We start from the raw sequence: 15,134 nt of genomic DNA on the forward strand, positions 1-15,134 counted from the left end.
CAAGAATTTGCTAACAAATAATAAGATAAACTTTGTTATCAGAATATTTGTTTTCTTTATTAGGACTAAGTTCATATTTTGCTCAGACTCTTCGTATGCAATCATAAAAAGGGTATACAATTGTTGTCAATATCAGTGATGTACGAGTATAGAAAACAAAATGCAGTCTTAGCCTATTAAAACGACTTAATTAGTGTAGATTTCTATAAAATTTCGAGATTAATATTAAAACTAATTCGAAAAAGATGAAAGAAGATGATTATATTCCACAGATAAATTTTCTTCAAGCTGGCAGGCTTGATAATCAAGAGAGATTTTACTGACTTCCCTCGGGACCCAGACGAGCTGCTCCGCTGGCCAAGAGACCCAATGCCCTTGGAAAAGCCCAATGCTCAGCCTTGTGGATGCGCTGCGTCAGTAAATCCTCATCATCACCGGTCAAAATAGGAACTGTAGCCTGAACTATAATAGATCCCGTGTCCACGCCTTCGTCAACAAAGTGAACCGTGCAGCCGGATTCCTTTTCACCCGCCTCCAAAGCCTGTTTCTGAACGTGCAGTCCAGGATACTTGGGCAGCAGGGAGGGATGGATGTTGATGAGGCGTCCCCGCCACTCTCGAACGAATGGAACACTTAGGATGCGCATGAAGCCGGCCAAGCAGATTAAATCCACGCGAGCCGCTTTCAGATTTCGCGTAAGCTCGGCGTCGTATACTTCACGATTGGCGAAATCTCTGTGGGAGATTACAATCTTGGGAATCCCAGCATCGGCAGCACGTTCTAGACCCAGGACGTCAGGCTTATTGCTTATAACCAGCACTATATCGGCATGGATACCCTGCGCCGAGTCCCGCGTAGCATCTATCAGTGCCTGCAGGTTGCTGCCGGTCCCAGAGATGAGAACAGCAACTCGTTTCCGCGGCAGAGAGATAATCTTCTGAGTCCTGGCTAATGATGCTTCGAAGTTTTGGACCACCACCTGCGGTTTCTTCGCATCCTTGCGAGCAATAACCTCGCCGACTACAGCAGCTCTTTGGGGATAACGCAATTCGTTAAGGACATTCTCGACTTCCGTGGGGGCCACCACCAGAACCATTCCTAATCCGCAGTTGTAGGTGCGCTGCAGCTCAGTGGAACTGATGTTTCCGGCTGCTGCCAGCCAGGCAAAGACGGGTGGAAGCTGATACTTGTTGGCATCCAGGCGAACGGCCAAATCCTTACGCAACACTCGGGGTATGTTCTCACTGAGGCCTCCTCCTGTGATATGGGCCAATGCTTTGATGCCGTGATTACCCCGGGCCAATAGGTTGGATAAAGCCTGCACATAGATCTTGGTGGGTACCAGCAGCTCCTCGCCCAGTGTCTTCACGCTAAACGGCGCCTTGTCATTGAGACCCAGACCCACTCGCTTAAGGACGGCGTGGACCAAACTGAATCCATTACTGTGAACACCAGATGAGGGTAATCCAATGAGCACATCACCCGGCTGAATGTCATCCAAAAGGGGCAGTATTCCCGAACGTTCAGCAATGCCCAAAGCAAAGCCGGCCAGATCATAGACCTGCGAATCATACAGTAGCGGCAGAGCGGCACTGTGCGAATCTGGATGGGATTAGACACAGGATTAGTTTAACAATAATCCAAATTCTATTTACCACTTACCAATGAAACTGCTGTTGGCCTGCCGGGCACCCTCCTGGACTCCAGAATGGACCTCCGTGGCCAATTTCTTCTGCCATTGGCCGCAAGCGTAGTAACTCGAGAAACTTAAGGGCTCGGCTCCGTTGCAAAGGATGTCATTGACGCACATGGCCACCAGATCGATACCCACGCTTGAGTTGCGATTCGTTTGTTGAGCTATTTTCAGCTTGGTCCCCACGCCGTCGGTGCCCAAGATGAGAATGGGATCCTTGTAGTGACTGGGAATGCGAGTAAGTCGACGTCCTGCTGCGTTTTCGAAGCAGTCCTCACGAGGAGCTGTCAAACCCAGATTCGAAGGCAGTTCCTTGAGCTCCTCGGGCAACTGCCGTTCGCCAAGTCCACCGAAAGGGGGAGGTAACCTTCTTTAGTTGCTCCACAAAGTTGCGCACCTGGACGGGAGAGGCACTGGTCTTTGACCGCCGCTGCAGAACACCCAGCACTTTGGCTCCTGGCAAGGATGTCCGCCACAGTTTACTCGACTGGGGCAGAATCAATACCATGCCGATGCCGCAGTTATGCCGCTCCAGGAGTGTCTGTGCACTTAGCTTCAACTTTCCAGCCAGCCATCCAAAGATTTTTGGTACCGGAACAGCACCGAAATCCAAAGTGGTCTCGAATCCTTCTGGCAACAGGCGGAGGACGTCATTTAGAAGACCATGTGTCACATGGGCCACCGACTTGATTTCATCGCCTTTTTGAATATGAGGCAGCAACTGCTGGACATACAGCTGAGTGGGCGTGGCAAGCACATGGGCAAGCGTCAGGCCGTCCTCGCCACCGTCAATAGGAGAAAGCTCCTTCATGTTTACTTTGGAGGCAGCCAACTGGGTGAGTATCTCATTGAAGCCGGCGCAATGCAGTCCAGATGATGGCAAGCATACGAGAAGATCACCCGGCTGATAAAGGTCATAACGGGGCAGGATCCTAGACTGCTCCACGATTCCCACGCAATAGCCAGCCATGTCATGTTGACCGGGCGCATATAGAGAGGGCATCTCGGCTGTTTCACCACCTGTTAAAAAATTTTTATTGAATATTTCAGGATTAAAGAGAGATCAGTCATGTTCTCACCTACTAGGGCACACCGCGCATCTCGGCAGCCATCGGCCATTCCCTTGACCAACTGAGCGGCCAATGGAACGTGAAGCTTTCCACAGGCAATGTAGTCCAGGAATGCCACAGGCTCGGCACCTACTTCAAGAAGATCATTAGCGGCCAGGGCGAACAGGTCGTAGCCAACATTTTCGTATAGTTCGTGCTCTAGGGAAAGGTGAATCTTGGCCCCCACTCCTTGGACGGCCTCTGCAATGACTGGCTCCTTGTAGCTAAGGTCTTTTATGCGGAACAGACCTCCAAAGCCACCCAAGCCACCTAAGACACCAGGTCGCTGAGTGCCACGGGACAAGGGCTTAATGCGCTGCACGAGTGCATCGCCAGCATCAATATCCACTCCGCTGTCCTTGTAGCTCAGCCCCGGGGAGCTTGCCGTAGCTCTAGGAACGCAAAATGGTGTAAGACAATAGATCATCAATGTGATAAAAAGTGATATTAAATATATATATATATGAGTGAGGATTTGAACTGTGAAGTGAATTTATCAAACATTCCTTAATTGAACATCTTCTATCTTTGAATCCCGGATTAACATTCGATGACAATATGGAAATTAATACCTTGAAGCGGTAACTAGTATCATAATTTCCTGAGCTCAAAACTATCTACTTTAACAAGATGAAATCTACAAATTAATATTTTTTCCAATCTAATCTTTCTTTATTTAAACTGAGTCATGATGGATGATTCGCTTGTAATTACATTTTGAATGCCTTCTGGGCAATGTCCGTCCTGTACTGAGCTCCTGAGCCCGAAAATGTAATGCTGCCAGCCAACTTAGTGGCCTTGGCAGCGGCCTCCTTCAGGCTGCCGTCCAGAGCAATAGCGATAAGGACCCGACCGCCGTTGGTCAAGGCTTCCTTCTTTTGGTTTACGGCAAGACCGCTGTGAAAGACCAACTGGGTTGGGGAATTGGCAACCGGAAGTCCTGAAGGGATTATAAAAACAATTAAGAAACTGCAAAAGTGTTTCGAAACACAAAACCTTACCCGAGATAATGACATCCCTTGGTTGAGGTCTCCGGATAGCCAGCACTGGCTAGGATCACACCCACGGCGCTTACTCCATCACGCCATTGCAGTGGAATTTTGACCAGCTGTCCGCTGCAGCAGGCCTGCATCACTTCGAATAGATCAGTTTCGAGCAGTGGCAATATCACCTGGGTTTCGGGATCACCGAACCGACAGTTGAACTCCAGGACACGGGGACCATCGCGTGTCAGCATGAGTCCCGCATAAAGGACACCTTGGTAGGTGATCCGCTCCTTTATTAGACCCTGGACTGCCCTCTCCAGCACAGCCTTTTGAACCAGCTCCAGCGCTGGCTGAGTGATCAAAGGACATGGGCAGTAGGCACCCATGCCACCGGTGTTTGGTCCAGTGTCGCCGTTGCCCAAACGCTTGTGATCCTGAGCGGGCAGCATGGCACGGACATTCTTGCCATCGGTGAAGGCCAACACGGACACCTCTTCGCCCTCCAGCAGCTCCTCCACCACTAATGTGGCACCCGCCTTTCCGTATTTCAGTTCTCCCAGGATTTCGTCCACCGCCTGGCAGGCTTCCTCCACATTGGCAGCCACCACAACGCCCTTTCCGGCTGCCAATCCAGCTGCCTTCACCACCAGAGCTTGATATGGGGCGCTGTAGAGAAAGTATTATTTTCAATCTATATAAATTTTTATTTTTATATATCAAAGTTCACCTTTTGATAAATGCCTTTGCCTTCTCCGTGTCCGTGAAGCTCTCATAACGGGCCGTTGGGATGCCATGACGAAGCATAAAGTCTTTGGCCCACTTCTTGTCAGCCTCAATTTGGGCACCTTGCTTCCCAGGTCCAAAGCAGGCAATTCCTTCCTTCTGTAGAACATCGCCCAATCCCAAGGCCAAGGGATCTTCGGGTCCTACTACCACTAGAGAGATGTGATTTTCCTTACTCCATTTGGCAATGCCCTTAAATTTATAAAAATAAGTTAATTAAATAATAATAACAATAAATACAAAAACTAAGTAAGGTATAAAAATTATTTAGTAAGATCTTCTTAAGTGATTCATTAGGATATAAAATATATAAACACATTTTTCGGGATTAGTCGAGCTCATCGATAACAATACCAGCCCCGGCCCCGATAATCCTGTTGTGATGAAATATCATCAAATAACCGTTGTTTAAATTTGCAAAGTTAAAATCAAATTACTTAATTAACAACCAAATCGTAATCACAATACACTGCTGCAATTTGTTTTAAAAATATATTAAAAAGTTTTTTTTTTTATTTCGTATGATATGGAGATCGAAAATCTTGAAAATTGCATTATTATCTTTTCGTCTGCGAAAACAATCTTAAATTTTGAGATCATAATTGGTTTTTCCAATCAAACCGGGTCACGATCGTTAGCCACTTCTTGGGATCCTCGTTGTTTTGATTTTTTGTAACCACATTCCAAATGGGAGATAACACTCCTCTAAGTACTCAACCGGTTCCATCGTCAATTTGTCGCCAAAATACTAAATGCCTTCCTAATTGTTTTGCCCATTAAACTGGGTCTGCGGGTGCATTGTCTTCACATTTTGGCGGATGCTGAAGATCGAGAAGAGACTGACTCAGGCGCCAGCTATGTCAGCCATGTCAACAAACCAAGTTAATCCCAGCTCGATCGCTGGTCCGGTTTTCAAGCTGTCGATATCGTTACTCAGCTCTAATTCGAATTGGCGCCAACGCAGCGCGGATTACCCCAGCGCTGCTGGTGAAACGTGTCGCGCGATTGCACTCGGCTGCGTTCCAGACCATTTAGCACCTGCGGAACTCATCCCGATTTCCTGACCCCCACCTTCCATCCATCCCCATCCGGTTCATTCGTTTCCCAGGGTTCAAGAACGTTCACACGGCATGACGTTTTTATCGAGCTATTGGGCTTTCCAAATCTGGAAAGAGTTTTGGCAAACCCGGCCAAGGTTTTAATTTCCCGTAACGAAGGTTGTGCCGACCTTATGACAGATGTGACGAACAAAGAAAAAAGAAAGATCAACAGCTTTTAATACTGTGTATTTTTTTTTTTTTTTAATTTTTGGCTCACATTCTCCGACTGGCTCTTCCCAAATTTGGCTAGAACGTTTTCGTCTTTATGCTTTACAGAGTGCGCTCATGATTTACGGTATTATATGCAAATGAAGTGCGGGAGAATGGGATCTCGCAATCTGGAGGGGGCGGTGAGGTTGGAGAAGAATGTTGCCACATTTGTTTGCGGATAAGTAAGGAATTAGATACGCTTAGCTGAATTAGTCGGACGGGTTTTTCGAATCAAAAAAAAAAAAAAGTACCATCAGGCGGGAGATAGCTGGGATGAAGCAGGAAATTTCGTCTCAGCTTCTTCTGCCAAGATATTGAATTATATGTTTGATGATAAAAGTCCAAAGATCATTTATCAGACTAACTATGCTGAGCTTAATGATCGCACTATGCAATTTCTAAGAATAACCATGCCAATAAGGAGAACAAAGAATGTAGCAGATCACGTAAGTTGAAGAACTAATTAAGCTTTATTATGCCAAAATTGGCATTTAAGTTGTAAAGTAATAAAACGTTCCTTTAACTGGAAAGTCATTTCCTTTAAGATCAACCAAGGGTATAGCTGCCACTTTTGGATCTCTAAACTGTGCATAAAATAGAATGATCTAATGTCAGTTAAGACTAGAAGCGGAATTATCTAACATTCTATAACAGTTACTGATTTATCTTATCAATCACTGAAACGTAGGCTTTACAGATCTTAACAACATCTGCCAACAACAGAGCAGTTCAACGATCGCCATGGTATTTAGAGTTCCTTGAGAATATAAGTCAAGCAAGGCAATATGGGACTTTCAAGATCAGCCACAATACACATCAAATTGTAAGTGCCCCAACCTTCGGTTAGGGCATAACCATTCACGAATGTTTCATTAAGTTTTTACTCTTCTTTCCGTTTTGCTGGATTTTAGCATCCCACACTTTAGGAATTGCAGCGGCGACAACGACAAATAACGTCGTTGATACCTATATAAAATAATACTTATAAGAAATAAAATCATTTTATTTATGACTGACTAAGGCAACCAACAGCGATGATGTAGATGAAGAAGATGGCGTTGATGACGAGCGGAGACGGCGGGCTCGGAACTGGGTTTCCGAGGCGAAATATTGCCAAAAAATCCGCTGGTGAGCGGATGGATATAAAAACGAAAGCGTCCGCGAAACAGCCAAGCAGTTTAGAACCAAACTCGAACGCGACATCATGTATTTGCTTGTAAGCCTAAAGAATCTCCCTGCCAATCTGGGATTTCCCCCGAAAATGGATTATAATCGCTGTCTCTTGTCTACCCACAGGTGAACTTTATCTTTGCTCTGGCCGTGATGCAGGTGCAGGCCGGATCCTCCTACATTCCTGATTCGGATCGGAACACACGGACACTTCAAAACGAACTGCAAGTGGAGCGGGATGGCAATTATCGCTACGCCTACGAGACTTCCAATGGAATTTCCGCCTCTCAAGCTGGACTGGGTGGTGTTTCGGTCCAAGGTGGGAACAGTTACATTTCTCCCGAGGGCAATGTCATCAGTACCAACTATGTGGCTGATGAATTCGGCTATCATCCCGTGGGATCTCACATTCCCCAGGTCCCGGATTATATACTCCGCGCCCTGGAGTACATTAGAACGCATCCCTACCAGATAAAGGATTACTACACCGGCGAGCTCAAGACCGTGGAACACGACGCAGCTGCCTTCAATGTGTACACCCGCAATATCCAGGAACACACGACTCCCAGATCCCGACCGAGCACCACTCCAAAAACTATATACCTCACCCATCCGCCCACGACAGCGTCGCGATCTCTGCGACAAAGACGAGGCGCTCTGAAGCACTGATGATCGATGGTCGAGAGTCTTTGGCGGGGTAAGGGACTGGTAGGGGCTCTTAGGAATCCACCAGGCGAATCTGTGAATTTTGATCTAAACAATTAATTAAGCCACAAGCAATAAATAGAAGTGCTAAGCAAACGTAAGCTAAAATCTTAAACGACAAAAAAGATTGCCATTTTTTAATCGGTCTGTTGACTTGTCAACTGGAGCTCATGGATCACGACATAAACATTTTCGGACATTTGAATTTGTTTATAAAGTTTCGAATTCTGACTTCACCATTTGTTTAGAGTGGCGTTCAGCAATTCTCCTCATATTTGTTACTGGGATCAAAAATCAAACGCATATGTTTAACTTAGTTGATCCAATTTATATCTAATTGAAGTAAATGACCAGCACTTAAAATTTCCATATTTTTAATCGAATTACCAGCTGTGGTTGCTGATCTAAAAAAAAATTTATAAAATATGGGGTCGTAAATGCGTTTTAATTAATTTTTTTTAATCCCAATGTTAAATGCTTTAGCGAAATGGAAGAACCCAAATTAAAGAATTTTTGTTTTGAAGAAATCATCGTTGTTTTTAAATGCAGCTACTTGCTATAATTAATTAAGCCAAATTGACTAGATAACGCTATTGAACAGGTTTCTAAGGAAATCTCACTTTCTGTAGCGGTAATATTTGTGTTATTCCAATAATAAACCATTTATAAGGTTTAATTTTTTATGGTTCAAAAGTTTCTAAAACATTCTTACTTTCGGTGGCACTTTCTTATTTTTACCAATTTTTATTTTCACTTTTCTGTTGAGTGGAACAACCGTTTTTGTTATGCTAGTTAAAATATGTTATTAACGGGCCACAAATTTTGAATTTGTATGTATTTTGAATTGATCTTTAAAAGAGGTGTTTACACTACTTTACACATAAATATATAAGTTAAAAAATAAGTAAATCCATATAATGCATATTTTACTATAAAATAATTGTAAATGTAGAAAAGAAAAACGTTTGCAATTAATATTTTAAGAGCATACACATTTTTATAAGTCATAATCAGACAGCCCGGTGATAGCTTTAACCCAGAGACATGCACTACCCAAATCACTTATCAGCTGAGCTTGCAAACGCAGCCCCCGTGGCCCGCCTAAGGGTTAAGGCACAGCGACAATCGGAGATTGGCTGCAATAAAACGCTTTCCCAGAGTCTCGATTACGGATTTATGGCTGCCGTTGAGCATTAAAGTTCTTGGCCAGCATGCAAAACATATTTTACTCTGATCAGAAGCCATAAAAGCGTATCTTTGTGGCCATAAAACGAAACCAAACCAAATTAAATGGAAAAAAATAAACTGTTTTGCTAAATCTTCACCCGCAACTCAATTAGCACACACATTCGCATTTTTTATTAACAATAAGCCGGGGGTCGAAGGTCATTCCAAGGTCGGGATAACGAACCTACCTCGAAATCCTTAGGATCCAAGGTCTGGGACTCAAGATTCAGGCACTTCTCCACCTGCTGAATGCCATGGCTGCCGGGCAATGCGAATATTTTGGAGACTTTCGGGGATTGCGATAACTTCCAGCAAATCGCGTGCTCCCGACCGCCGCTGCCAATCACCAAAACGCGATGCGACATATTTTTGTTTCGGAAACAACAAGAACTGAGAACTAATCACGTTTCTAAAGCAATAACACTACTTTATTAATGCTCGCCCACGTGTTGAGCTCGGCGATCAAGAGAGTAAGATTGAGACGAAAAGCACACGCGAGTTTATGTTTCCAGCTCTCCAAGCTTCCAGCGACTTTCGGTTCAATTCAAACCGCTCGGTTCGACGCCTCTTTTCCAACTAAAATCTGGAATCGAAGTTAAAATTTGGTAGCAAATGCCTAGGCCTAGGTAGACGTATGTATGTATGTGTTGAATATGAATATATGTATGAATGTACATACATACATACATATGTACCTTTCCGACGTGCGATTATGTTTATATTCAGGTTCCAGGGACTGATAAGAGCGGTTCCAGTGGGATGATTGCATTTGATTATACAGACAGAAAAATCTGTGATAACAAAACTTCTTAGATATGGCACTTAAATGATATGATATTTTAAACATTTATAAAAAAATAAAATAATTTAAATTGAAAATAAACCCAGTTTCAATTTCAGTCGCATTTCTTTCTGTGTATCGTATTGTTTGTTGTTTTCCATGAGGGCAACTGTAAGAGTTGCGAATAAATAACAAAAACAAGATGATAGCCTTTGGGGACCTTTGAAATTCAACGATCGCTGGGGGTAAACGTAACTGTAACTCAAATTGCATCGCTTATCACGATCATTTTTAAAATGCGAATGAACATCCGAAAGATCTGGAAATATTCCTCTATGTTTATACTCTTATTTTTTATGCCACATAAAAGATCAGCTGGATACCAAAAGCTTAGCCTAAACATATGTGTGTTCATACACATATCTAGAATGAAAGCTTAAAGCTTTTTAGGCTCCCTCTCAAAGGGAAAAATAACTCCATCGTTAAAATTAGAACTGAAAAGGAATTAATTGAAATGTAAAAAAAAACACTTTCTTTAGTTATGTGATCAACAAAACCACCATGGCATTAATGAGGTCGAAAACGAGTCAAGACGAGTTCGAATCAACATCCGCTGATTAATTAGGTATTGAACAGCGCCAGGCAATAAACAAGATCACATCTTGAGCTCAGTAATTCGAGGGATCAATGTACTTTAGAAATCGTAATACAATAAAGCCAATTGAGTCACTTTTAATAGGATGTTCATCAGATTCCTAAAAACCATACTATAGGTAATATTCACGTGTTTAAAATTCAAGTTTCTTTGCTTGCATCACTTTTAAAAATTACTGTTTTGTTTTATTAGTATGCATTATACAAAATTGTGTGGTGTGAGTTGTAAATTTACAAAATATCTACCATAGTCCGTCATAAAATTTGTTTTACATAGATGTTGATTTTCAGGTTTAGCCAGTGGATATATCAACGAATTTGCACCACATCGAACCTGAGCTCAATGTTTAGCGACAAAGAATCTCAGAATGACTCGTGGGTTGTTGTTTTCGGTTGTTGTTGTTTTTTCTTTTATATATAGAAACATGCATTTGGAATCAATGTACCAAGATGAAAATAAGAATAAGAAGTTATTGAAATAGACAAGCCGCTCTCCATCGCTGCAGTCTGTTACCGGCGCATCTGAAAGCCAATGGAACCATTCGGACAAGGGCCCTTGGGCAAGCGCAGGACTAGGTCGTTGAACGGATGCGGATGCTGGCCATGCTGCTGCTGATTCTGTTGTTGCTGCTGCGGCGATTGCAGTGACTGTTGGCGCAGAAGTGCGGCGGACACTGATCCGCCCACAACAGGTGACCAGCTCTGTTGCGGATTGGGAGACGACTGAGGCGGCCCCTGAGCGGGCATCCCAACTCCTCCCAGCCCCGATCCTCCGCCACCATATGGCGGCAACCGTTGGTTATAATGCGACGGAATCGAGGGCGGCGGCTGCTGCTGCTGCTGTTGCGGGTTATAGTAATAGTTCAGGCCCGGCTGATTGTGCGGCCCCTGGAAGTAGCTGTTGTAGTTATTATACATCGGCGTCACCTGGGACATTTTTGGTGCCGAGCTGGAGCGATGCATTCCCGCTGCTGGATGGCTTCCGTTGTTGTTGATAACATTGTTGTTGCTGCTGGCAGAAGGGGGAGTAGCAGTAGTGCTATTGGTAGGAGGAACCGAGGGCGGGGCAGCCGGAGCACTGCTATTTACAGCTGGCGAACTGGGAGTGGCCCTAAAAATAGAACACAATTATAATTACAGTAGTAACTACTTTAGCTCAATTCAACTTAAATAAATGGTAAGATTTCTAACGTGCCTTAAATTCAAAAATACTAAATAATAGATGAGATAGATACTCAGTAGATAATATTTTAAGGGCAACCTTTTATTAGTAAGTAAAATGATGCTTTCTGTACCACAATAGGTATTAAAGTGCGATTTCGAAACTACCTAGCTTGTGAGTTATAGAAACTCATGTCCCTTTGCCATCAACAACGACTATCAACATAACATGACAAAGTTTAATCTCTGCAAAATGTTAGTCATACAATTTTTATAGGACAAAATAATATGAAAACGCACGGGTTGGCGTCTTAAATTATAGTATATATTTCAATATATGTGACTTTTTCAACAATCGTTAAAACAGTTTCCACTATAGGAACATCTCATTTTATCAGCCCCATCAGGAAATCAAGTGAATAGTATTAGTCAGCCTGAAAATAACTAAAGCCAATACTTAACCTAAATATATACCATGATCATTTCTGCCTATATATCAAGTTTTGTCTAACGAGTAGCAAATAGCTGCCCTTTTTTATTAGTAATAATAATGTTAAGGAAACGCCCTTTTAATTGTTTAGTTTTTAAGACTTAGCATTTTTAAGGAGAATTAATATAAATAAGTTTTATAAGCTTACGGTTTATCATCCTCTGGGTTTTTGGCCGCGCCCGAGAATGCGCAGCCTGGCCTCTGCGTACTCCTGTTCGCGCTGCTTGAGCGTCTTGATGGGCTGCTTGGGTCGCATCCCGTTAGTATCCCGCCGCTCCTCCGCTTGGGCGGGCCGTCGCAGGATCTTAACGGTCTGGTTGGTGGTGGGCGTGGCATAGCTGGCCGAATCGTACTCATTAGAGGACTTGTGCAGTACCATCATGACTGGCTGCTGCTGGGCAGAAGGATCAACCTCTGCTGGCGGTGGTTGTGGCTTTCGGGCAATGGTTATCTGCCGGGGCGGGGGATTCCCGCTCCCACCGCTGCCGCCACTGCTGAGGATTTGTGAGGGTTCCTGGATGGTCTGCGGCCGTTGGAGCAATTTCATCTTTTGGGCAGGTGGATCGCTCGTTTGTAGCTTTGTTTGCAAAGTCATGGAGAGCTGGGAAATAAAACATGGGGTTCCTTTAGTTATTAGGGCAAATGATTACGGAATATAAGATGATACTCACCCCCGCCTCGTCGATTTCCTCCCAGTTGTCTAACACATCCTCGCCATGGGACATCGTTCAACAAAGCACGTTGCTTGCCTGGTGATAGAATATATACTTCGGGTTGCTTTTTCGCTCACTTTCTTCTCTTGCGCCTGCAAATACGCCTGCTGCAGCTCGCACTCTTACTGATACATGATTCCTTTGCACTTTTATCAGACATAAGTTATGCGTATGTTTGCAACCACACTATTTTCACGAAATTCGCACCCAAAATCCCTACTGAAAAAACAAAAAACAATACGCAACAATTTGGCCCTGCTGCTAGTGTCGTTGTTCTTGTTCTTCTTGTTGTTGTTGCTCACCGTGCCTTACTCTTCTTCTTCGTCAGTGTCAGGTCAGCAAATATAAGAGGTTTCGCTGCTTTCAACAGCAGCTGGGAAAATTATTTCACGTTTTTCGGCCCACCCCACACTTTGCCACAAGGTTCTTGGCCACCCACCTTTGCTAGCCACAATTGTTAACCATTTACTTTTACTTTACATTTATTTTGTTAAAAAGTGTGTGGCCTCCGCCCGCGTTTCGCTGTGATTGTCGAGAATTTCGATATCTATGTATATCCGATAAGATGTGTCATCGAACGGGAAATTTAAAATGTGCTCGCTTCTGCTTGTATTAATTTTAATATTTTAAAAATGTGACAATTTATAACAGGGTGCAATTTGAATTAATTTTAAAATGAAGTAAAACATATTTTACCACATAATTATTAGGTTTAAATTCATTAAATAATTAGTGAGTGTGTAAACTCTTTTAAAGTAACTCGAAAACAAATTCAAAAAAATTCGAATGAGATTGAAAAAATTAATTAATTTATTTTTGTTATCTTTTTGTAATGTGTATTTCCATTTCAAGTATAACTAAGATTACATATTTAAAAAAATACCAACGATTGCATTTGGTACTTAAATGTTAAAGCGATGTTAGGCGAATGTTATGCGAACATGAAAGCTAATCAGCTGTTCCCGCTGTAATTTTGTGAAGACAAATGAAATACGTTTTGGAAATAGATAAGAGCATCGTTTGATCATGGAAGTTGTATTCCCGTGCTATTTGGAAGAAACACACAGCATTATCATAGGTCAGCAACCGCTCAGTCAGCAGATAACAAATCGATAGCGTGCTCCTGCAACCAGCTATCTCCCTAACACGTGCGATCTACTCAGAGGCTGACGGAATTCCCACTTGGTTTACGTAAAAAGTTAAAATCCCGCCATGGAGGAAGTGGAGATCGCCGTGGTAAAGAAATCGAATCCCGTTAAGTCGTTCATTGCTGGAGGCGTAGGTGGTATGTGCAATGTATTCGTCGGCTATCCTTTGGACACCATAAAGGTAAGCTAGAAATATTGGTGTTTTTGTGAAGTTCTAAGCAAAATGTTTTCACGTACAGGTTCGTCTTCAAACCATGCCCACTCCTTTACCAGGACAACCTCCTCGTTACAAGGGAGTTATAGATTGTGCCGCTCGGATCTTTCGCCAGGAGGGTTTTCGAGGATTCTACAGAGGCATATCAGCTCCCCTTGTGGGTGTGACTCCCCTATATGCTGTGGACTTTGCTGTCTATGCGGCGGGCAAAAGAATGTTCCAAACGGACGAACACATCAAGCTCACCTATCCTCAAATCTTTGTTGCCGGCGCATTGGCCGGACTTTGTTCCGCCCTCGTTACAGTGCCCACCGACCGAATAAAAGTCCTGCTCCAGACACAAACCGTGTCCAATGGACCGATACTCTACAACGGAACCATGGACACAGCCGCCAAGCTTTATAGGGAGGGTGGGATAAGGAGCCTCTTTAAGGGGACCTGTGCGAGCATTCTAAGAGGTTAGTTATTTATTAAATCTTAGAAGTCCCCGTTCATAGGATGATTTATGCATATTTTCCAGATTCCCCCACCGGGTTCTATTTTGTCACATATGAGTTCCTGCAGGAATTGGCCAGAAAGAAGTCCAAGACAGGACAAATTAGCACCACATCAACGATTATTTCTGGCGGAATGGCCGGCATTGTGTTTTGGACCTTGGCCGTGCCCTTCGATGTACTTAAAAGTCGCCTACAGTCGGGTGAGTCATCCAATCGCAATATGCTCTATTGGCAATGATTAATAAATGACTTAATTGCAGCACCTGAGGGAACTTACAAGCACGGCATTCGAAGCGTTTTCAGGGAGCTGATGGCCAAAGAGGGCCCCAAAGCTCTGTTCCGCGGAATTCTCCCCATTCTACTACGTGCCTTTCCCTCCACCGCCGCCGTTTTCTTTGGCGTGGAGGTAACCAATGATTTGTTAAAGGCTTAGACTTAAGAATTTGTATTTTAGAGAGGCTGTTTAGTTAATTAAATATTGTTATTGAAGTAA

At 43.5% G+C, this 15,134-nt stretch overlaps 4 protein-coding genes across 4 annotated transcripts; 2 read left to right on the forward strand and 2 right to left on the reverse strand.

Annotated features, from left to right (window-relative positions):
* Positions 1-35: 35 nt before the first annotated feature.
* Positions 36-9,571, reverse strand: LOC108107035 (trifunctional purine biosynthetic protein adenosine-3). Its single transcript, XM_041819563.1, is given in 8 exon segments — positions 36-1,602; positions 1,663-2,050; positions 2,052-2,713; positions 2,773-3,194; positions 3,517-3,752; positions 3,815-4,454; positions 4,516-4,763; positions 9,172-9,571. Coding segments are annotated over 8 exon segments (4,059 nt in total). The 5' UTR covers positions 9,349-9,571; the 3' UTR covers positions 36-316.
* On the forward strand, positions 7,077-7,789 carry LOC108107037 (pupal cuticle protein). Its single transcript, XM_017214395.2, has 2 exons — positions 7,077-7,097; positions 7,178-7,789. Exons 1-2 carry the CDS (start codon positions 7,086-7,088, stop codon positions 7,718-7,720), a joined length of 555 nt encoding a protein of 184 aa, XP_017069884.2. The 5' UTR covers positions 7,077-7,085; the 3' UTR covers positions 7,721-7,789.
* Positions 9,572-10,578: 1,007 nt separating the features above from the next.
* On the reverse strand, positions 10,579-13,331 carry LOC108107109 (trithorax group protein osa). Its single transcript, XM_041819566.1, is given in 4 exon segments — positions 10,579-11,529; positions 12,218-12,249; positions 12,251-12,670; positions 12,741-13,331. Coding segments are annotated over 4 exon segments (1,107 nt in total). The 5' UTR covers positions 12,795-13,331; the 3' UTR covers positions 10,579-10,928.
* A 368-nt stretch (positions 13,332-13,699) lies between these two features.
* Positions 13,700-15,134, forward strand: LOC108107110 (mitochondrial magnesium exporter 1). Its single transcript, XM_017214499.2, has 4 exons — positions 13,700-14,111; positions 14,170-14,602; positions 14,665-14,841; positions 14,902-15,134. The coding sequence occupies exons 1-4, from the start codon at positions 13,995-13,997 to the stop codon at positions 15,072-15,074; spliced, it is 900 nt and encodes a 299-aa protein (XP_017069988.1). The 5' UTR covers positions 13,700-13,994; the 3' UTR covers positions 15,075-15,134.

This window comes from Drosophila eugracilis, unplaced genomic scaffold, assembly GCF_018153835.1.
Source record: "Drosophila eugracilis isolate 14026-0451.02 unplaced genomic scaffold, ASM1815383v1 contig_764, whole genome shotgun sequence".
NCBI classification, from domain to species: Eukaryota; Metazoa; Arthropoda; class Insecta; order Diptera; family Drosophilidae; genus Drosophila; species Drosophila eugracilis.